The sequence below is a fragment of the Anser brachyrhynchus genome (assembly GCF_964034855.1).
Source record: "Anser brachyrhynchus genome assembly, chromosome: Z".
NCBI lineage: Eukaryota > Metazoa > Chordata > Aves > Anseriformes > Anatidae > Anser > Anser brachyrhynchus.
In genome coordinates, this window is record NC_137697.1 from 6,985,250 (window position 1) to 7,009,215 (window position 23,966).

General features: G+C 44.3%; 1 protein-coding gene across 10 annotated transcripts in view; it reads right to left on the bottom strand.

The window, feature by feature from the left end:
* The window catches only part of PDZD2 (PDZ domain containing 2), a gene marked incomplete at its 5' end in the record, with an annotated part of 198,255 nt that overhangs the window by 82,506 nt on the left and 91,783 nt on the right, over positions 1-23,966 (bottom strand). Inside the window, 2 exons of one of the 10 annotated variants that reach the window (XM_080573254.1) lie at positions 12,130-12,198; positions 12,365-12,482. The exons of 6 other annotated variants lie outside the window; for them this stretch is intronic. In XM_080573254.1, the coding sequence (XP_080429380.1) occupies positions 12,130-12,198; positions 12,365-12,426 (131 nt within the window). Of the gene's footprint in view, positions 1-6,602; positions 6,767-12,129; positions 12,315-12,364; positions 12,483-23,966 lie in introns of those variants that run through there. 3 more of the 10 variants (XM_080573253.1, XM_080573247.1, XM_080573256.1) reach the window with 3 other exon arrangements.

Below are 23,966 nucleotides of genomic sequence, written 5' to 3' on the forward strand. Positions count from 1 at the left end.
CGCTGGGACAGGACCTGACAGCAGCTGTGGGGAAAATAACACTTGCATCTTAACAAGGGGACTCTAAAAATTCCCATTACACATCATCACAACTACTCCATTACCAGCTTATAACATGCTATTTACCTAATTTCCTTCCCTCCCCCTTTGCTAAACTTTCACTGAAAGTATTGATTGGACTTGTCAGCATGTTCTCACATTAAGACTGAATTCAATTAAACCAACAAGATAGCAGGTATTGGATCTGCTTATAAATAACAAGTAGCAACACGCACATGCTGTCAGTGTAACCAGAAGCAAGGATGCTACGTAACGCATTTTCTAACTACTACCTGTACACAAAAAAAGCCAGAAGCAGACTTTAACTAGCAACTGCCTGCAAGTATCAGGACAGCAGCAGTGCACAACTACTGCATTTTATTTCACACGCTGGATCAGAGTTTAATCTGAGCAGCAGCCACATAAATCCGGAGGGGCTCTATTAAAAACAAGTACAGTGATTCAACCCACGTAGAGAAGCACAAATTCAGTCTGAGCATCTGTATATTCCTTAAGAAAGCCTTTTGTTTAGCAACAAAATGTTTTTTGTTGGACAAGCTGGGGGGATGGATCACATTTCTGTCACAGGACATTTCTGCTCCTCTAGCAATGCAAAAGGGCGTTAGCCCATTTGCAATGCCAGAGAAATATTAGCTGTAAATGTGTGCGCCAAGCAACTCTGCCATGGGCTTTTCAACGTAGCGCTATTTTCAATCTTCCCAAAACAGCCACAGCCACCCACCATATGCTAGAGCAGCCCTAAGGCTATCCCAGCCCACTGAAGTCCAAAAACTCCAGCAGCAAGATCTCACCACCCCACTCCCTCCCCACCGAAAGCAAGGGACACTTTGCCACCTGCCTCAAAGGTCCAGGATTTCCTTTCCAGAGTGCAGGGATGGCTCCAAGCCACCTTAGGGAAGCCCTGCCAAGAGGAGAGAGCAGCCTTTTTTTGGGCATGCTCTGCCATTCACTGGGAGGGAGGCACAAGCCTGTCCAGGACTGGGCCCATCAGCCCCAGCACCCAGCGCAGCAGCAGCTGCCACAGGGACTTCTAGTTTCCATTCCTCACCACCTAAATACCATCCTTCTGCAACAAAGCGGCCTTTTTTTTTAAAAATCCAAAATTAAACCAATTCATCACAGTAGTAACTTCATTACAGACAGAAATATTTCTCCCCTTCCTCCACCCCCCAAAAAAAACCACCTACCTTGTGTTCAAAGATAAAGCCAACTCATGGATCCTATTTGCTGGTATTTCGTCAGACGAGAAGCATCTCAACACATTGTCTCCATTTGCCGCATTCATGAAAGTCGCATGCACAGCAGATAATCTTAACAAATTGCCACAGAGCAGAACACTTCAGCAGCCACACACACACCCAGAAACAAAAGACCCACATCCATCTTAATTGCCATCCCGTCCCATTTCCATGTTGATGGTGACCCCCCCCACCCCATTACCATTATGCATTAGGACTGAAGTATTAAAAACAAAACCAGAAAGACACCGAAGCCACAGGACATGCACCTGTTGATTCTCCCATTTTTATTTGGTCCTATCTTGACGCCGGGGCACTCTTAACAGCTTCATATGTTGCATGCAAAACCTTAAAATTAGCCTGCTACAACCTTTACTCTGAAATATGGTAGCACTTATTCTCCCACAAACTTTTTTTTGGCTGAGAAATTTGCTCTCACATGGATCAAATACAGAAATATATACACATACAGATACATATGCATAAACACTACTCATATGGATGCCATACAAGTACCATATGTTTTATGCATTGGACAGAGATGAGGTCATAAACATGACTGAGATACTACAGCGCCCACACATACGTAACATATATTAGAAACACACACTACAGAATATTAATGGACTCAGTTCTGAGAAGTGCTGGGGGCCTGGTTTTGGTTACTATCAGTATCGGTGCCAGGTCGAAGTCGGGGGTCTAGGGATGCTTAACAGAGTAGCTATTAAATTTAAGATGCTAGAGGATGTAACAGTTGGCATTTAACACAGGACAATGATACAGATAAAAGTTATAGGGTAGTTAAAAATCCTACAGAATGGTTATCAACCTGCAAAAGGTTGAGATTAAACCTGCTGCATCCTACTGGATTTTGTGGCTATCTTTTATACACGTAAGACACCTACACTACATGCAGTAAAACAAAGATTTTTATCACCTCAGTGGGACTGGATCCGTACCGGATCTGTTGTCCCAGTGTGTTGTTGGCCACCTCGTGTTTCATTCAATCGAGCAGAATTGCCCCGCTATTGCGCTTATGACATTTTCCATGCAAGACATTGTTCCCCAAAACAGCACTGGCCTAAGCTGCCCATGTTACCAGGAGGCAAGAGGGGACAAGAGGCAGCACTGTGCTCACAAAGCCCTCCTTGTAGCAACTCTGACTAAAGCCCCTAACTTTGGGGAAGTTTTTGGCAGGGACCGTATTGAAATGCGTTGGCAAACAACAGAGAAAGATGTTGTCAGCTCTCCAGATGTTCCTGCCCCCTGAAAATCCCAACATATCTTCCCACATTAGAGGTCACCCCAGCCTTTTTCTGTGCATGGCCCCAATCCTCCCCAGCATTTCCACATTCTTTGCAAGGGATGAGAAGCACAAGTTCTTCTTTCCTCCTGTGGTTCTCCTAAACACATAAGCGGACACCAGGGAAGCGAGGCAGCGCCTTGCTCAAGCGAGGAGAACACAAAGCCAAAGCAGGAAGCCAACTCTTTGATCAATACTCCTTGATTTAATTAGCCTTGGACAACACTCAAAGTCGATGCCTTAGAAGACTGGCCACAGGCAAACTTCAGTTTGCAAGCGGGATTACTTTCACAATCTGAGAAATAAAAAAATAAAATAAAGATTTAAGCCCTGGAGGGCTTCAGGACAAATTTACCACCTAAACAGACTTGCCTTCAGCGGAGCAACAGCCATCTGACTTACCTAACAGTTGAGGCCCTACAAAGAAAACAGCTATTACACCAAATTTATTTATCTATTTTGCACTATTCAGTTTCGTGTTTAAACTTAGCTAATACATTCTTCTTACTCTCCTTCTAAGTCAGTTCTTTGGATGGGAAGACAGCGATGGGGCCTCAGCAGCACTGCCCAGTAGCCCCCAGCGTAAACTTCCAGCTCTCTCTGAAAATAGGTCACAAAAGCCATTTGCTGCACATAAAAGCCTGTTACCTCCTCCGGTTTATTAAATTTTACCTCAAAATTGAGATCTCTAGGAATATATATATGAAACAGAACTGTTAACAGAACCCACCAATATCTCACTAATATCTGCCATATTTTAAGGTCTATTTAGCCTCGCCAATATACATGCATTAATTCTAATGTATTGGATCTGGACCAGAAGCTAAAAGCCAGGACATGAGGCCTGAAGCAGCAGTCTGGATGCAAGTCCTAACTTGGCAGTTTAAACACATATATAATCATCATTATTCAGACTCAGTGAAGGGAGGGCAGACCCTGAATCCCTATTAGATTTACTGACTTAATAATTTACTCAATTTACTAATTTCCTTAGTACATTCACTGACCCAGTCAGAAAGGATTCAAAAAGGAGGCCCTTAACCTAGGGAAGCCATGGCTAACGTTGAACACTTGCTCTGTGTCGTTGATGGCACCTCCAGGAGGGGTCACCCACTGCTGAAGACTCGCGTGCCAGGCCCTGCATTTAATCCCCAGGTGAGCACTGAGGCCTGCAGTAGAAGCTCAGTAGAAGTAAGGAGGTGGCAAGGGTCTCCCCACTCATCCCATCGTACCCTGTCAGCACACCTCAGTATCTGCTAACATGTCCTTGGCACCCACATCACAGAGGTTTCTCGCTGCTGGTCAACGATTCACACTAAGTGAGTTCAAAGTGAAATGCCCTGGAGTACGTTAATTCAAATCATGACTTCACAGCACCAACAGGGAACTAATCTCTCACACCAAAGCTGTGCAAGGAGGATATGGATGAATAAGCAGGGCCACTTCGGACACTTGCTGCCAAGCATCCAACTGCAGTTGCTGAGGACAAGAACCCCCAAAATAAAGCTCCAACAGCCTTGGCACCATCCAAGGAGCACCAGGAGCAGGACCGGCAGCTCTGTGTCCAGGGCTGCCCTTTAATCCTTTCACTGGGGGGGGCATGCATGGTGTGAAGAGGCTGAGGATTAGGCAGGCCCTGTCCCACCACAACCAAGCCCTGCCTGCAGGCAGCAGGCCCGCTGTGCCACCCTTGCCCTAGGCACACCAGTGTTCGCAACGGGGAGGCATGGATATGAACGCACAATCTAAGCTCTCACCACCCAGGTTACACGAGTTCTGTCCCCCAGCTTTAAGCTTTATCCAAGCCAGCTTCTCATTACGCCTGCTAATTGAGATTTAGCTGTATGTGAAAGACAGTAAGCATGCACCGAGCACGGCACACTTCCTTGAAGCCTGTACAGTAAATTAGAAATTGCAGTTACACCATCGCTACTGGAATACAAATAATCTAGCCATGGCAATGATACCAGGCTTGCTGGTTAAGGCTGCTGAACAGTTAAGGGTTTTCTGAGTTGAAGTACTGAAGGATGTAAGCAGATCTAGGTTTCCCCTCATTTACTGAACTGCTCTTGAGAGAAGAGGGGTCTAGGAAAGAATCAATCACCAATTATTTTCAGGCTCACCCATCATCTTTACTTCCAAGCAGGCACTAAGGCCACACTACAGCTGGGCAAGACAGTTAAAGGAGAGAAAAGAAGAAGAGAAAGGAGAAAAAGGAAAAAAAAAAAAAAGAAAAAGGAAAAAAAGAGACACCCTCCCTGGTAACCTAGTGAAGGTATATAAATGGTACCTGATTCACAAAGTGAGAAACGTGACCATCCGGAGGAGGGGAAATCACAGCCAACCTCACAAGTCCAGAAAACGTGGGAAAAAACTATTTCAAACTTGCCCAATGAATAGGAATTGCTTTTGTCTGCTTTAAAAGCAGCATTGCTTTGACCACCAACGTGACCAGCAGTTACAAAAGGAGAAATCTCAAAAACAAAACAGTGAACTATGCCATGTCAAAAGGCTGCTGTCCCACGCCAGCGATATTCAGAGCTGGGCTGTGCTGCCAGCTTCCATTCATAGCCACTGTTCACAGGACAAAACAAAAGCCATTTCCCTACCATTTATACAGACAGAGAGACAATAGCACTCATAAAACCCCACGTTAAGTTTTTTAGAGAGATTTCTGGTTTGGGATCTGATCTGATCAGCCTGTTAGAGTCAGGCTCTAACCAGCCACACAGCTTGTTGGCATACTACTGTTTTAGAATTAACCCTTTCAATTATCCATCCCTACACACTTTCTGCATCCTCTCTCCATACTCTGTCCCCTATACAACCATGACATGAAAAAATTTCAGTATATGGTGTCACGCTTGTATGGGAACCAGCAGAAATTACCCTCACCTTTTCCGCTGAGCATTTGGGCTTCTCGTGAGTCTGTTTTTGCTTGGCCTTTTCACGGTGTGGCCAGTGGCCAAGGGAACTGCTTGACTGTAGCAGCTGGGCATGATGAGTCGGGGCACACAAATGCCTTTTAACTTCCTTCCACCTGTGTGCAGGGAGTGTTGGCCACTCAGCTGAACGCAGCCAGAATCAGCACTGCCCTGCTGAGCAAAACTCAGGCACTTGCACCAAGGTCAAACCTGCCCTATTCCCAACATCCTTCAGCAAGGCTGGGGGGGGAACAAAAAAACACCACCACCAAAAAAAGACAATACCCAAAAAGTAGACTTTTCAGACAGTAAGCAAAGAAGTGCAGCCATCAGAGCACATCAGAGCACAAAGCGGGTTGCGATAGCATGGCACATAATGCAATATAAATGCACTAGAGCCTTAGCTAGCTTTACACTTTGCAGAGCCCACAACTTCTGAATTCACTAAAATAATAAAGCACTGTGACATTAATACAGTCATTGATGCTAAATAAAGCTGAGCACAGTCGTGCTGCTTTGATCAGTCTTTTCATAAATGCAGTATAAATAATATTCCTGCTCTTAAGAGGCTTTTACATTTGGAAAGTGTTACAGGGACACACCAGGCAAGTAAGTAGTGTTTTGTTTCTTTTTCCTTTCAGTCTTTTTTTCTTGTTGTTTTTCAAAGTGTAGACAGAAAAGTTAAACAACCCATTCCCAACAATCCAAACAATGTGTTTACATAAGGGTTTATAAAATGAAAAAGCAAGTTACTACACATTCAAATATTCTGCTCTCCTGCCAAGTGTCTCAACAGACTAATGTCCGCAGAGAAACAGGCTCGCGTTATAAGGTTTCTGTCCAAAGTTTCGAATTTTAAAAGCAGAATACAAAGAGCAAATACACACTCGGTCTAATAGCAGAAATCCCTGGCTGGAGGAGCCTCACCGGCTTTGTGCCAGCTGGGACCTGCAGCTGTCTGAAGCAAAGAGCAGGGTCCAGGTTTGCTCGGGGCAGAGCTGCTGCTTCCCCACCAGCAGCACAAAGGAGGGGTGAGCACCAGCTGCACAGCTCCTGCAGCCTCCCCGTTCTACGTACCTGCTCCCTTACCCGTTCCACGCAAATTCATGGGGATACACCCGGCTTCTTCCAAAACACCCACCCTGGCAATGCCAGCCAGCTCAGGTCCTCAAGCTGTGCTGCTCCCAGTGCTCCTCAACAGCCTTCCCACAGCTTTTCACAAACCCCTGGTAATTCAATTAGAGCTGAAAAACCTGAGTGAAGCATCAACTTCTACTTTCTCCAAAGCAGATGTGTATGTGTGTGGTTTATGCTTGGGGTTATCACTAAGCCTAGCCTGTGCTACGCAGTAGTCCAACCCAGCTTTATCTCATTAAAGCCATTTCTGCCAATTAGCGAAAAAACATTTCCTTCTGTGACAATTAATACTTACAGCAGTTACCCGTCCAGTTCACAATGCTCTACAGGCATCCTTAAATCTTTATCTCCAGAGGCACATGCACTCCAGAAGGGAGCTGTTTTCACAAAGGTGGTATTTCAAAACCCTACCACACACAGAAATCAAGTTTAATCACAACATGGAGACACTTTACAGCAACTGTGATTAAATGCATCAGCCCTTCTGAGGGAGCACTGAAGGCCCTGACATTACTTCTTGCTAGGGGCGAGAAACACCTCCAGGCCTCAGCAGGGATGGAAGGAGAGACCATTGTGCATAAAGCACCAGGGTCCAAAACACAATTAATGAGGATATTTAGAAAAAAACAAAAACAAAAATTTTACAAAGTTACTCGTTGCGGACCGAACTCTGAGGGGTCTCAACATTGCTGGGGATCCAAAGAGCTGCCCCCTCTGATCCCCAGAGCAGCTTCAATACCCATTCTGCTGAAATAATACTCTCACAGGAAGAAAATTTTGGAGGCATACACCCCTGAGAGTTGCCTCAAATGCCTTCTGAGAGCTCGCTTCACCCCATACTTGTGGGGAACAATCCTTTCATAACGCAAGTCCCAAGAGGGTTTTTCCTGGAGAATGATTTTTTCCATTTCAGTCCTGTAACAATGCTATTCCCCCCTCCACCCCCCCACCCAAAAAAAAAAAAAAAAGAAAGAAAGCTTTATAATCCTCTGCTTTTTCATCCGAGTGGAAACCACTATATGACAGCTTTAAACTTTTCTTTCTTTAAACCCAGCACTCCTGCCTCAGCCATAATCCTCCTACTGGAAAGATCTGTTCGCGAGTCCCTGCCTCCAGGCAGGAACATCACAGCAGTGATTACGGTCCCCAAAATCCAATCAAATAGCCTCATCTTTTAGCTCAATGGCCATGACTTTAATTGGATGGGAATAACAACACGGAAATTAAGTGACAATTTGTAGTTACAAACTGCTCCCAACCCACACCATTCCCAGGTTCAGGCTGCTTTGTCTGCAGCTCCAGAGTACTTTGAACTCCGGGGATGGCACATCTGACAGCACCAAAAGGACTTTTGACATCCGTGTCCCATTTTTAAGCCCTCCCAGGTACAGGGGCTTCTGAGACCTTTTGGACTTTTGATCACCTTCTGGCTCCATCTGGCTTTTCCTCCTCCCTCCAATTTTATCCACGACAGCAAATTTTGAGTAACTACAGGGAGATGCTCAAATTCTTACATTTTCTCTTTAAAATAATATGAACAGCACCTGTATAACTCAAATGGTGGAATTTTACTTTTAGAAGAGTTAAATTGTAGCTCTAATTCTGTAAAATCAGGACGCACAAGCTACAGTGCCTAAACTAAAGATGGATTAACTTTCTCCTCCAGAAAAAAATAAAGAAAGGATATTCAGTGATGAAGCAGTCAACACATTTTGCAACAAAAAAAATACGCAACCCCTGCCTTTTTAAAAGCTGCAGTGAAGTCAGAGAAGCTGCCACTGTCCAGAACAAATCAATGACACACCCTGCAATCAGGCACATCCACGAAGCGCAGAGCTTCGGTCAGTGTGCCGCAAGCGTACAGCGAAGCTGCAAAGTTCAGCTCGGGATCCCATTAGTCCCAGCTATGCTTCAGGTCTGCCTTTCTCCTGCAGAGAATGCGGAGATGTTTCTCCCCTGGAACAGAGCTGCTACAAAGAGGCACAGGGCAGAGTCCCATGGACGTGTTGAGGTCACCCACTATTTTCGGCACATATACAGAGAAGGCTTTCCAGGTGTTTTCCTCCCTATAACCCTGAACACCAGGCATCAGGGCGTCTCTTTTTTGGAGGAGCATGGTATCACCAAGCTGTACCCGCAGCTTGCAAAAGCCTTGAAATCACCATAAGTAGGAAGCAAAAAATAATCCTCAGCATACAATCCCTTCAAGTTATGGTTTGGCAGAGGCTTTTTTGAGCTACTGATCTGCACTGAGGTTTTTCCTCACAGAAAACAGTTAATAAGTGGAGAGGGAGAAGACAGCATTCCTTAAAAAAAAAAAAAAAAAAACTGGAAAGAAACAGCATGAGATACCGACACAGTTGTTTGAAAGCTCTCTCCCAATACACACAGCACAAGAGCCAACTCTTACTTTAACAGCACTGCCCATTTGGAACGATGTCCTAAAAACTGGGAGAGTTTTTAATTTCTTATTTGTACTTCTGTCCTTGCTTTAAACCCTCTTTTTTTTTTTTCTTTAAAAGACAAGAAGCCTCACTCTGTATCGCTGACCCTACCTCATTCTTAACTACACGGCTGACAGCTGCATCCCTCCTTGAATCTCTTCCAGATGTGATAGCAGACCATACCAGCACCACACAGGACACACACCCCCACTCTGGCAATCCATTGTGCTAATTAACAATCTGTCTTCAGAACAGACAGTAATCAATGAGGCCTAATAAACATACCGAAGCCCCATGTATCACAGCAATTGTCATATTGACGTGGCGAAAGGGCTCCTGCATGACGCACACCGGAGCTGAAAACACCACGACACGGCGATCGCAGACACACCTACGTTGCAGGATGAAATGTCCAAGCTGAATTCGTGCGGTCCAACCGCGATTGCATGGGCTTGCCCACAGCCTAATTAACTCTGCTCTTCAAGCCACTGTCTAGCAAGAAAGCAAATCTAGTGTTAGATCACATGAAATGGGATCTGAATTGCACCAACCGCAGAGCTACCAACAGCTCCTGCCAGGTCAATGTCCAAAAAAAAAAAAAAAAAGCTGAAGGATTAGCTCTGTGCTCTAAGAAGGCCATGATGTCAGTTATCATCTGTCCTTCTGCGTATGGCACGAATCTAGCATAAATTATGAGCACAGTCTAGCAAATGTCCATCCTGACCTGCATCATGTTGGAAGTGGAGGTGACCCAGGCACACACACAGACCCAGCATTAGTGGGCAGCACCCCCTGCCCTCAGACAGGTCCCGCATGGGCTTCACGTGATGATTCCCACATCTACCAAAGTGTTTGGGCAGTACAAAGAACATTAACAATAGACAGGGTCCCTACTTGCTCCAGGAATTACAGAAACATGAGAGGTTACACACAGCAACCCAAGGCAAGACAAAGAACCGCCACTGCTCAAAAACGTGCTCTCCTGACAAGTGCTGTCTCTTCCGTACAGACATGGAAAAATCCTACCAACACAGTTTATTCATGGCCTCAGTTTGACCTGAGCAAAGAGCTCGACTAAGAACTAAGAAATCTGAGCCTTCGTTTTCAAGTGTTAGAAAGCAATCCAAATATTGTACTGTTATTTTTTTGCACATCTCCTTTTAACTAGTCTCTTGTGTATAGCTTTGCCCCTCTCACGCACCAAATTCAGCTGAAAATGAAGCTAGTAAAGAGCTATAAAAATCAACTTCCAAAAGCAACATCTGTACAGAGATGCTACAGGTATGGAGAAGGAAAGAGTTCTTGAAGTTCTTCAGGAAGTTCTTCAAGAAGTTCTTGCTCTTCCCCATTTCTGTATTACGGAGCTCAAGGCACACATTGAAATAGGAAGAGAAGTCTGGCATTTCTTTACTTCCCAAGTGAAGGATTATTTGCAGCACCTTCAAACGTTGCGTGCTTTATCACATTCATTAAGCATCACCGTGGAAAGCTCATCAGAGGTGCAAGTTCTTCAGTTCAGCTCACGTCATCCACCGCACCTACACTCAGCAACTGCAGAACACCCTTCAGGTAAAGCACAAGGGGTGATTTAAAACCTTCTCCTATCAAATAAAGGGCATGTGATGAATGCAGAAGCAAGGAAATGATTAGTATTGCTGAAGAGATCTTGCCATTTCACTCCTGAAACCTCCAGCTTATTATTTGATTGTCAAATTAGGTCTAGGCAGCTTCAGTCGAAACATGCTTTGTGCTTGTGCTCCAAACATCAAGTACATGTAACTAAATCCATCACTTAATAAAAGTTCCTGATGCTTTCAGCTAAAAGTATAATCACAGTGCATCTGGCATTTAAATAAAATAACCATTAGCACAGGAAACACCCAGCATAAAAGTACTGGGCCAAGCAAAGACAGATGAATACGGAGAAGCAGCATGGGACTGGATTTAATGCCATGTTTACCAGGGATCCGCTGTGCTGAGAAATGCAGAGAACTTCCTGTGGCAGGCTGAGCTCAGTTACAGGATTAAAAATGCAGGCTATGACTAAAACTGGAGATTTAATTATCTGGCTTAATTGGACAAGGAGGAAAAACAGCTCCAATATAAGCTGTGTGCTTCTAGAAGACAGCAGACTACTTTCACAAGAGCTGGGACACCTGCAGAGCTGTTAAGGGCTGAAGGGTTTTTCGTATTTCCCATTAAAACACACAGGTACCTATTCGTTAACTGGAGCAATGGAAATGGTCACTGGAATTTAGAAGGAGAAACACGTTACTTGAGATGAATTAGATTAAACTATACCAAGCCTACAGATTAGCATGAATTAGCCGCTACCGTCAGCAAGTCCTGGCAATGCTCCGACCCACAATCAGTGAACAACTCCATAAAATTTCAAGTCATGTTCACAATTATTAACCAAATCACATACACAATTGGCACCGGCAGACACTAACCAACCATACAAAAATTATCCTCCTCAAAGCATGCATTATGCCCAACCCTACCACTGACTCATGAAATGCCCTGCAGCAGGTCATTTGATGTCTTTGTGCCTCAATAAAATAAGAATAATACTTTCTCGCCTTCATACTAATTGCCACTTAAGATCTATAGATGAGAAACACTATGGAAGTGATTACTAATAAATCACATCATGATATTCAGAGGCCCATATTCACTTTGCTCATCAATCAGTAGTGAATAAGACCAGTTTCCTCTTCCTAGGGTTTAATCCCACTTGTTGTGGCTATTTTCCCAACAGCCACACTTACTTTCAAGGTCCTGCATGGTTTCTGTGATGCTCCTCTGCTCATCACACACCATCAAAACAAGCCCAGGCCATGGGTTCCACAACAGTGATGGACTCCCAGCCCAGGCTGCTCCAGGTTTTGCTGGTCCCTGCACTGGGATCCCACATGTACGTGGCCTTTCTCATGGCCCTGGAGTCACAAGGTAAGAAACAAGCATTTCAACAGCAAACCACGCTTGGCTGGCATCCCTTCCCACATGCTACTCTCATTTACCTAAAGCTTGACACATCCCCATGCACCACGCAGGTCACCAGCATCGTCCTTGTTGTGCCATGGAGAAACCTGCAATGGGACTGATGTGACCACCCAGGGCTTCCTCCATGAGGAGCTAAGGCCAGAGGTGGGATTAGGACAACCTCCATCAGGGCCACTGTGGTGCCCTGCTTTTGTGCTCCCATCTACATGGCAGCACCAGCAAACCAGGGAAGTGATGCAATTAAAAAGCAACCTGGGAACATCGCAAGGAAGATCCGTTTTCAACAGCATTGCATCCATGACCTGCTTGACCATGGGCCCACGCAAATACTAGCGAAAAGTATTTCCTTTTTTAAAGCTTTGGAGGCTTTAGGAGAAACACCATGTGCCAATCTGCTCCTGAGTTTCTACAAGAAAATAATAAGTGTGCAAACAGGCCTGAATATTGCCTTAGCCAAACAAGTGTTCTCCCACTTGTTGTGCCTGTGAAGATGAATCACTGCCTCCTGCAAGCTGTAATTTACTGGGAGGACACCAACCAGCTCTTTGTGGTAGGCAGGTGAAACCAATGCCTCCCCACTTAATTGCCTGTTTTTCTTCAAACTCAAACCTGGTTGGTGAGGAAGATCTCCCATGGATTACCAAACCCAGAGGACAGATTTAGTAACACATTCTCCCTGGCTAAGAGATCCCCCAGTGAGAAACAGACACCTTTGGAGGAGCTCCTTAAATTTGAAGGCTTTGGTTCATTCACATTCTTAACTGATCTGAATTATATGATTCCCAAAAAATAAGATCTTGTCATGGCCAAGAAAACCTTTATTGCCAAAGGTTTCAACATGAGCTGAGGAGGCATGAGTCAGATCAGGTGCAACAAAGGAGCATCAACAGCTAATTAACAGGATGCATCTAAGCTTCCCTCTCATAAAAAAAATAAAAAAATAAAAATCTATTCAGGCTTTAACAATGTCCTCCCCACCAATTATCCATGAGCAAGTGACCTAACCATAGAAAGTTGGGCATCACCTTCTCCAACCATTTTATTTTTATTTTTTTGAATTAAAGAGTGGCCACAAGGGCTCACTGGCACGCAAACTCTGCTGCACATACATGCGTGACTGGTCCGGCACACCCAAAGATCACCTCACCGATCAGACCTGCAGGGAATTTGGTCTAAGAACACAGAGTTCAGGAATGACAAAAGCAGGTACAGGCATGAGATCAGCACTGAGGTTCCCAACGCTACCACAAGGCCACTGGCACTGAGCATCTGCTGCAGAGCAGCTCAGGTGCCTTGGAAAACACAGAGTGTGGCCAGGCTACACAGGGAAGTTACCATGTAAAACATGCGTGGTGCTAGGACACAGCAGAGCTGCGCCTGATTTCCTACACTGTAAGAGATAAAAAGCACTTCCTTATTTTAATGTCAACATCTTGTTAATTTGCCATGAACAATCAGGTACTGTAAAGCTGAGAGAAAGACAGACAGATGTCCGAACTGCTTATGGTAGTAAGCAGAGGGAGTAAAGGAGAAACAACTCCCACCCCAAAGCTTGGACCAAGTGATTACACACCTTCACAAGGTCAGACAAAAATGAAAGGACTACTCAGACCTAATAATCTCTATTCTTGCATACCCTATAATTTCTATCCCTTTCTCCTTACGTTTTTCCTGCTACTGATTCAGATGTTAGAAATAAACAAAATATTCAAGACAATTCAGCTGAGATCAGCTAATTAATTGTATTCTCAGGGCTAGAGGAATTGCTAAGGAATAGAAAATTCAGAGATGCCATTTGTCAAAGGTGCTTTGACTGTATTTATTTTGTTGTGTTGATACCATGAGCTTATTGGGTGTTTCCCAATGGAGAGGCTATCAATGGAGATCCATGTTCCCACTGCAAAACAATGTCACTTACTGTAAGTACACAGTGTTAGTGTCACCATCATCATACATTTACCAAAGGAAATTAAGGGGACAAAGGAGAAAGAAGGGGAAAAAAGTCTCCAAAAACCATGCTGTCCAGACAGTAGGAAACACTGAAAATACTGTCTCATGTATTTGGAGCTGAGCCTTTCTGAATAAATTAGCATTCAGCCACTGAGGACACATGGAAGGAAACTTTACCAAGTGCCAAAAACGACTTGTCTGAAAAGAATTCAGTAAATAGATTCCAGTGTCTGACAAGTGTACTCTGCACTGAATATTATCAGAGACAGCAATACTTCTTAATCATGTGGACTGCATTTTTAAATGGTAGCTCCTACCAGTTTAAGTCCAAGAAAGATAATCTGAAGGGTCCCTCCAAGGCGAGGCAGAACCGGTCACTGTGACAGATGCTGCTGAATCGGAGTACTCAGAAGTCGTTGCGTGAACCTTATCAATGTGTTATTTATTTTCACAGACTCGTTCCAGATTGTATTTCTGGCACAAGGGGTAAGATCAAGAGCATTTCTTTCAAGAGATGAAGCTAATGAGGGTAATTAACCCAACTCCTAAATATATAAGCCGTGCAGATAACAAGTCTCATTTGAATTTTGTTATTCTCGCAAAAAGCAGACGGATTGATCTGACCGGTTCCATGGGACTTTTGCCTTGCTTAAAACGATGAATGCTCTCCCTTTAGCTAGAGATTGAAAATCAGGCCAGTGGGTGTCTCTGGAAGAAAACCTAAAAGGAAAAGCTTCAGGGAGAGAACCTGCAATGAAAGCTTTTCCCTTGCTCAGATCTCCAGAAGGATTAAGGGTGGCCAAATGAAGAGAATTTCTACACCTGGGAGTTTTATCGAGCACTCTCTCTGTCGGGTCATTGCTGTGGACAAACATGATGTTGTTTCTCATGGGGCCAGCTGAGAAAGCGGATGCCACGCACGGCCCCAGACCACAGTCAGATCAGGATCAGTGAACACAAGGAGGCAGCCAGAGCCCTGGCAATCACCAACCTCCTGCAAGGGCACCAGGTGCAGGCAGACCCTTGCCCAGGACATACCTTGATTGCTGCAAAAGCCCTTCACTCCTTGCCACAGCCTCCTCCAGGTGCCTCTCCCTCTCCAGGGAGCCCTCACCCACGCTGCAGAGATGCTTTTCCTCGAGGCAGCTGCCACCTCCAGGGACGACAAAGGCAGCAGTTCCCAGCTGAGCAAACAAATCACTCATTTCTTCAGGTTTACAGTCAATTCAGACCTTGCTTTGGCCTATTCCTTGACTTTTGTTTCTTTTGCCAAGCAGCTGGCAGCTGGAGAACAGGACTGCCAACAGCTCTTGCATCAGCAGCATCTGCACTACATACTCACCACAGGTCTCAGAGAAACACACATCACAGTGGAGCAATGCAATGGGATCTTCATCCAAAATTCTTGATTAAGACCGAGTTAGCGTTGCAACCATGAGGTCTTCCAGAGCACAGTACTTCAAAGATCAGTAGATACTGAATAGTCATACTGTCCACCACAATTCAGAGGGGAACATGAATAATGGAGTATTTCACTTATTTGAGAAGGTGAAAAGAAGAGCTGGGACAATAATGTAGTACTTAAGATCAATAATGGCTGGAATTTAATCCTTTTTGTTATGGGGCAACAACCAAACAAATGCTACATGTATATGGCCCCTATCGTAATGTCAACATGCAGCAAGAGAAGAGAGAAGCTAAAAAGTCACAGCACAGGTATGATTTTTAATCCCACGTGATTCACCTCAACTGGAGGCTGTTACTGGAGTCACAAGGGGTGCGCACACACATGTAATTTTTTGGAGTGGTTTTCTCATGAGTATTCGCTAAGTGGCCCAACATCCTCTCTATTGTGGTAAACTCCACAGTCAGCTCTGACTGTGGTTTCACTGCCAAGACCTTCTCTAACAACAGCAAAAGCCCTACCCACACATGCATTTATGAATTATCACCAGGAGTAGCATCCCATAACCTTACAAAGCATTTAAATAAATACTTGTGATCAGTGCGGTGCTTTCCAGACTCTCAAAACCAGGAAAGTCCCACCTCCAGACACAGAATCATTTAGAATCATAGAATCATTTAGGCTGGAGTGTCCAGGAGCAAAAAGCACATTCTGGAAACCAGCCCTGCACCAGCACGGCGAGATGGGCTGCAGCAAAGCTGAGCCGAGACACCCGGCCACTACATGGCAGGAGAGCTTGAGCAGCACCATGATACTGCTCAAATCTGCTCGTTTTTTAAAATTAGTTTCCAGGAGTGGCCACATAGCTCACACCTACCAGCTCCTGGTAAACTGCAATTTCTTCCACCTCTGTAAGTCACTCAAAAAGTGCAGGAGAAAGGAATGGTGGAGCATGCCTGTGTTACTGCTCATCCCTTCCAGTTAAAGCAACCCATCCCTCCACAAATTTAAAAGATTTACAGCACCCAGAGGAATCTCACATCCTGCATCACAAGATAGAAACCACTCTGAACCCACTGACTGCCGAGAAGAAATCCAAAAGCCTCATCCGCTAACAAATTTTGGCATTTGATGGGAGGCAGCAAATGGCATGCTCCCAAAGACTTCTTTATCTGCTCTCAATACTTTTTATAAATGCATCTATAGAGTTAAATTAGTATGGATGTTTTTTTTAACTGCTTTAAAATGCTTTCACTGCACATGGAAAAAAGAATCTATCATGTGGAATCCCTGCAGTTTAAATGATATTTTAAACAGAACAATACAGACTGTAATGTTATTTATCATTTGGGTGTTAGTTGGGCTGAGCAGAGGAACAGACTGGAGCTCGGCACAGGCAGGACATGCAGTACAGGGTGCACATCTCCTCCCTCAGTGGCCATGCCATGAAAGCCTGGATCGAATCAGGCCTCTTTACAGTTGAACAAACCTTCAATCATTTGCCTCCTCTCCACCAGCAAGGACACCAACTGGCCCAGCCTTGTGGTCTGTTTCCATTCCTCAAGCCTCCCGGTGCATGACGCCTCTCATCGTTCCTTCTTCCCTACACTATTCCATCCACCCGAGTCCTCCTCTCAGCTCATTTCTCACACGAAGCCCAGCAGTTATAAATCTACAGAGCTCTCTCAAAGACTAATGTTTCACAAACAACCACATCCCAGTCATTTCCTCTCTGGAGTTCTCTGGCACATCCTGTTTATTCTGCATCTCTCCTGGTTGTATTGCAAACTCTCCAGAACGAGGACTTTCCACATTTTATGTCTACATTGCTGGAAGCACGTGGCCAGTGCTACCCGGTTCAGAGCTGTGAAGGCCAGAAGAGACCACTGCAAATACCTGTCCTGGCCTTCTGCACAACGCTCAAACTCCAGAAAATGACTTCTGCATTAAGACTCCAACAGTCCCAGTGGAGGTACACTGCTAGCATACAACCACGCTGTTTTATTTTGCATTTTCTCCTCATTCAGCTGCATGTTCAGTGTTTCTGTCCTTCATACTCAAGTCCTTCCAGTATTTTCAGCAACTAGCCTGATGTTCGAATTTTAGGATATGTTCTAATGCATGCACGTACCTCACTTCTGTGACCTCTGCACTAAGACAGTTATCGTCAATTACTTGTTATGCTTTGCATTTGCCCAGTTCGTATTTAATGAACTTGTTCTTAGATAAGATTCGTCCAAGAAAATGGAAGCATAATATAAACCATAGAGTTAGGGTCCTGAATTTAAGAAAGCACGTCTGTAAAAGATTAAACAACTGAAATGATCTGAGAACAGAGTGAAGGGAGAGAATGAGCTGATGGCATTTGCTGGTATGCAAGGTATTTTTGTGTTATAAACATATATACAAAAAAACCTTTCATGCACTCTGAATACCTGTATTAACTTTAATGTGCCACATGCTATAAAATGATCATCTTCTGAAGAAAAAAAAAAAAAAAAGGATTAAATTCCTTTGAGCCAAGTATTAAAAGCATTCTTAAAGCAAACAGACACACAAGGAATTCTCACAAAAGATCTGTTTCTCATCTGTCCAAAAATGTATTGGCTTCAGCTAAAAGTCAATCAATCAATACCCAAAGAATAAAATAATAAAAAAAAAAAATTTAAAAAAAGCTCTCTCCAGTTATAAATTTTTCTTTAACTACAATCATCTGGCAGTGGAGTATCGCTGACCTAACTTTACGAGCATCTGTCAGCTGCTGATGGCCACAGTGCTGTCAGGAGAAGAAAACAGCGATGTTTTGCTCATTTACTGAGCAGAGACCAGAAGTGACCCACCACAAATCACACGGCAAGCATTACAGTCTGGAGAAAAAATAAATAACCAGATAAAACAAATGGACGGGAAGGCTCAGTGCCTGCCCTACACGCTGCACAGTGCGCCCAGAGCTCCTGGAGGCTGCAAGGACCACAAGGATAAGTGCGACGACTGCTCCATCACCACCAGGCAGTTATTTGTGATGCTCAGATTTCATTATTTCTTCTAAAAAGTGAGATTATCCCACCTATATACAGCGTTTCCATGAATGTGGCATCACATGAGGCATTATACATGAAGAGAAGTGCTTCCTCAATTTTCTTTTAATTGCCATGACAACTCTGTTTATTTGGATTTAAACACCACCCTGGGATGTTTATAATGCAAACAGCACAACATAATGAGGCAGAACGGGAAAGGGAGAACCAGTGAGCCACTCATTTGGCTAACTTTTGTCCAAACCCAGTAATGCAAAATAACCCAGTGTCAACAACTATCACAAGAAGTACAGGGGGATTAAGAACCAAACCACAGCAAACATTTCTTGCCATTTCCGTTTTTTTAGCAGGAGCAGCAATCATCTCGCAGCCCCAGTGGCTGGGAAACCGGAGAGGGCTGTACCAACCAGCCCAGCTGCCTCTGTGCGTTTCCACCTGCATTTGGCAACGGGATTTTAATTTGCGTCATCACCCGCCTCACACGTGCGTTTCCAGGGCTTGCTGAAGACACACTGATTAACTGAAGATGTCCTGTGCTCTGGGTAACAATTGTGCTTCCAACTGTGCTCATAAATATCAATTATTAAACAGCTTCACAGGACACTGCTTGTACTCGCAGCACATCAAGAGCGCTGGATCCCAACCCCGCTGGGCAGACAGCACTGCCAGCTTCCACCGGACTTAAGATTCAGCTCCAATGCAGAAAAAAATAAAATAAAAGGAAAAAAAAATAAAACAAGTAACCTAATTTACAATTTACAGTCCTGCCATGGTTCTGATGGAGAACTGAGCAATTGTTTTCAGACACAATAAGCAATTATTCAAAGCAAGCCACTGAAATCAAGAGAGTAAGATCCTGCAGCCCATCTCAGAGACTTCCCAGCAGCGTGGAAAACGGTCTGGCTCCACCAGGAGTTTCTAGCGCCCCGCTGGCAATGCTGCGACCCCGGCTGGCAGGCTGAGCACTGAGCAGACACAGAAACCAGGATGGGCTTTTCATGATACCTGCCATTTTCAGGATCAGTCCCGCGATGCACAGACCCGTGACATTTGGCACAGGAGAGCTTCTTGTGGGCTGCTCCTGTGAGGACACCTTTCTGCTGCAGTACAGTCTCCAAAGCCCCCAGCTTCACGCAGGGTTTCTCATACATTTCTCAGCTAAGCATGCTTTTTACAGCTAACACACACAGTTTTACTAACCCAAATGAGCTACACAAACAGAACAGCTCTAACCCCCAAGCAAGAACCAATTTACCTGCATTTTTTTTCTAAAATTACCATTACAAGGAGACTGATTTGAGTTTAAAACTCTTGAAGGCAAAAAGAGTTTTGCTCTGTTTTGTTTTCTCCAGAGTGGCACAGAGAATTGGCGGAACAAAGATTAGCTAATTAGCTAATTGCCCTAGGCACCCTCCTTCTATGGGACTGGCTATGAGTGGCTTCTAGCTTAGCTTCAACTTCTCCACATTTCCAATAAAGGATGTCTGTCCCACCCGTTCTGGCAATTTTTACTGCCTTGGAAGAGCTGAAAAACTATTTTGCAAGCACACCAGACTGGGAACACTGTGAGAGGTCTGGTGGGGCCCAGTCTGCGGCAAACACACTCTCGTACAGCCTCTGTATTAACAGGATTAAGCCATGCAAAGCTTACAAGCCTCCATATAAACCCCACAGATGCTACCCACCCCCAAAAAGGAAAGGAAAAAGTCTATTCAGGGGACCCTCCCACCCTCAATGGAGAAGAATGGATGCTGGATAATCTCCAAACAAGCCAACAAACATGGGAAGTCCCAAATTTGGGATTCCAGCAGCCCGTGGAGACAGAGAGCAGCCACTGCTCCACGCAGATCAGACACCCCAGAAGTGCCCGGAAAACCAAGAGGCACAAAGTCCAGCCTCACAACTGCTAAGCCTTACTTGCTTAACTACCCACACAAAACCAGTTTTGTTAGGACTTCATGGTGAGGCGAGTCATATAGGCCACAGGCAAATGTCTAAAAACAGCAGCAGGGTGGGGACTTTTCCTTTTTTTTTTTTTTTTTTTTGATTTCAGAACTGAAGTGCTGCAGCAGCCTTTTTTGACACACAAAATTAAGTTTCCTCAGAAGATAACACACTTAAAAGGGTCCTCACTACTAACATAACATCCACAGGTGCATAACAAACACCATTAACTTCTTAAGTGTCTTATGGGGACCAGTCAGACATGGACCAGCAATAAATCACAGAAGCCCTTTCTGAGTGAAGTGACACCTCTGGCTGCATCTGTACAACAAACACAGAGGTTAGACCTGCACGCACGTTAAATCACTTCTCCAATGAACCACTCCAAAAGTTCTGAGCACAGTGTATTTTGTTTCCATGCCATCCCTGCAGAACATGGTAGGTTAATCTCGTTTAACCCTTTGTGCCAACATTTGTATAGTCTCCATCACTGCACTGGAATCTGCAAAGAATGAGATCTAGTTTAGTGCTCCTGGTGCTCCCAGGATCAATTACCATTTCATACACCAGTGATCCTTTACCGAGCCATGAATGTCCCCCAGCCTATCATAACCTCAGTCCTGCACTTTAGGAGTCTGATCTTTGAAAATTAGCTATTTGGCAAGTTTTACTGAAAAAAAAAAAAAAAGAGAGAAAAAAAAAGGAAAAAAAAAGAAAAAAAAAAAAGGAAAATCATCCTACTCACACTGTTGTGAATATATCCAGACTCCATTCACTAATACTGCCTCTGCAGTGGCTGCTAGACATTTTAAGTTATGTGATTAAAAAGAAAGAGTGATGGTAATTGTGCACTAGAAATATGCTCTCATCTGTCACTTCTCTTTGAAAATAATGAGCTCTCTTCCTTGTTACATTCCCTGCAATACATCTTCAGAGAAGCCTTATAGAGATTAATGCTCAATTGCTGTAAATGAGCTTAGCTTTATTTATTCTGAGAGAGGATCTGGCCCCAAAGTCCCAATAAGCCATTGCTCCACCACCCTTAATAAAGGAAAATCCTATACTGGAGTTAAGACAGAACTTTGGCCTTGTGTCTTACCCGTAAATTCAGCGACGGAGATTTGGCATGTTTTATATCAACAAGCCATGCCTAAGTGTGTACTTTAAATGAGGATAAGATACGAGACAGCAAACACTATAAATCTTAACATGATAAGACAAATTCAATGCTTCCGCTGCTCATCTTCAGCTCTGCTGCGTCTTCCCTGTGCGTGCCAATGGGACCATTAACTTCACCCGCGTTCAGGCTGAACATCACGGGAAGCTCATTCGTGGCAATGTCAGCATTTGAAATATTTGATTCTTGAGCGGCAGTTCCGTGGCGGAGACTCCAGGGAAGGGAGGCACGGCACACACAGCGGGACCATCTGGGTCCCCACAGCACGCCAGGCTCCGGGGAAGTGAACCACACCACGAGGAGGAAGACCTCGGGGAGAAAGCAAGTGTGTTCTCAGAAACCACTGTGATTTCAGTCATCTGTTTTGAAACTGCAAGTGCTGTAAAGTGACAACACGCGAGCCACAACCACATGTTAGAGAGTTTGTTTTAAATCACGGGGTCAAAATAAGAGCCCATTATAACTCCGGTTAACATTCCCGGGCTGGTATGCAGCGACGCAGCCCACGCAACGCTACAGCTGGAGTGGCGAGGTCTTGAAAGCCATGTCCAAGGGATATGAGAAAACACCAGAACTGAAAACAGGGACAATGCCAGAGGTCTCTAAAAGGCTGGCGAAATCCTCCCCGCCAGCCTTTCCTCTTCCCATCGCCATTTACACTCCAGCTGCATCCAGGCGTCAGGACAAAACCTGGCTCACTGCTTGGGAAGGATTTTTTTGCACAGGCTTCATGGTTGAGCAGATCTAAGACTGTGGCTAAAGCCTCTTACGCTGGCCACCCAGCGTACAAATGTTCCCTTAAATAACCTCTGTTGAGAACTGGGGCTTCCACACCTCCATGGAAAGTATTTGGACCTCAAACAGAACATTTTCTTACCTAAGCAATAAAAAGCTTCTACCATGCAACTGAAATGGATTAGCTTTTATGGCTCCATGGGAAAAAAATAAAGAAAAAAAAAACACTGAAGACTGATGCACATTTAAATAGTAATCCACCCGATAATAGGCTGCCCCATGAGTTTAACAAGGATTCTGTGAACCTGACCCTCACATCCCAATCAGCAAAGACGTGCAGATTAGCAGCAGGGAGCAGATGTCAGGCATGAAAGAAAATCCTACCTTTAGATTATTCGTTAGCAGAAAAATATATATAAATAACAGTTGAAGACAGACTCCTCCCCACGTACTAATACAAGTACAAATCTCCGAAGTGTCTCTTCAAGTACACACACTCAGAGTAAATTGTCACATATGAATTTTTGTGACTGGACAGCAAATGTTCCTCATTTCCAAACCATTGTAGCCTGGACGCTCACTGTCTCAACTGAGCATCTTGCAGATGCCACTGAGCTCCTAATCTCCCACAGAGCTATCAGGCAAGGCTTGTTTGCTCATTTTACCAGCTGGAATTCTCCAGGTGAGCTTTAAAGCTACTGAACAAACGTAACATAGCAGTTAAGAGCAGATTTGGAGTACCTGATGGCCTTACTCAGACACTGATTTAAGTGAACATCATGCAAGAACAGACTACTCTCTCTGAAACACACATGTGCATTCTTGAAATGTATTAAGCTAATGCCCTAGATCTGTCACCTTCTCCATTAATAATTCAGATTGGCCATTCTAGGCATATACAATGAATGCTTCCAAAATCTGTGGGTTTTTCTTGTTTTTCTTTTTTTTTTTCCCTTCAAATGACCCACTTGGTATATTTGCTGTTTGTAGAAAGGCCTGCAAGTTTGCTCAAAGCACAGGGAGATCACAGTGCACCTCTCTGAGCCGGAGCTGGGCTTGGGTGAGGCCCATGGAGATGATCTGTTCTGGTCTTCTGGCTCTAGCGATTGAGCATGGCACAGAGGAAGCTTTTTAAGACCATTTCTGCCAGAGAGCACACTCTGATAAGCAAGTGAGACAGTGACAATACTATTTCAGTCATGTCTACAATGCCCGGAGCTGACAAGAGTTGATATTTTTCAGCTCTGGTCATTCCTACAGCTATTAAGAGTACAAATGAAAAATGCTATCTTCACTTTACATTCAAATCACCGGTTTCATGTATCTGTAATTTTTCATTAATTTTTTTTGAAACGAACAAAAACCTTCTCCAGGAACTGTTAAGAGTTGATAATAACAGAATACAAAGAGAGAGAATACAAAGCCATTTTTCACTCACCAAGAGGAAATATTTAAGATCACTGCTCTGACACATGTATGCTCACTGCCAACACCCTGCACACACACTGCTTGCCTGCAGCCCAGCTCGACGATCCATCCTGTTTACTATTTAGGACACACGTTAGAGCCAGACCAAGCTCCACCTCCCAAAATCCAGAAGAAGAG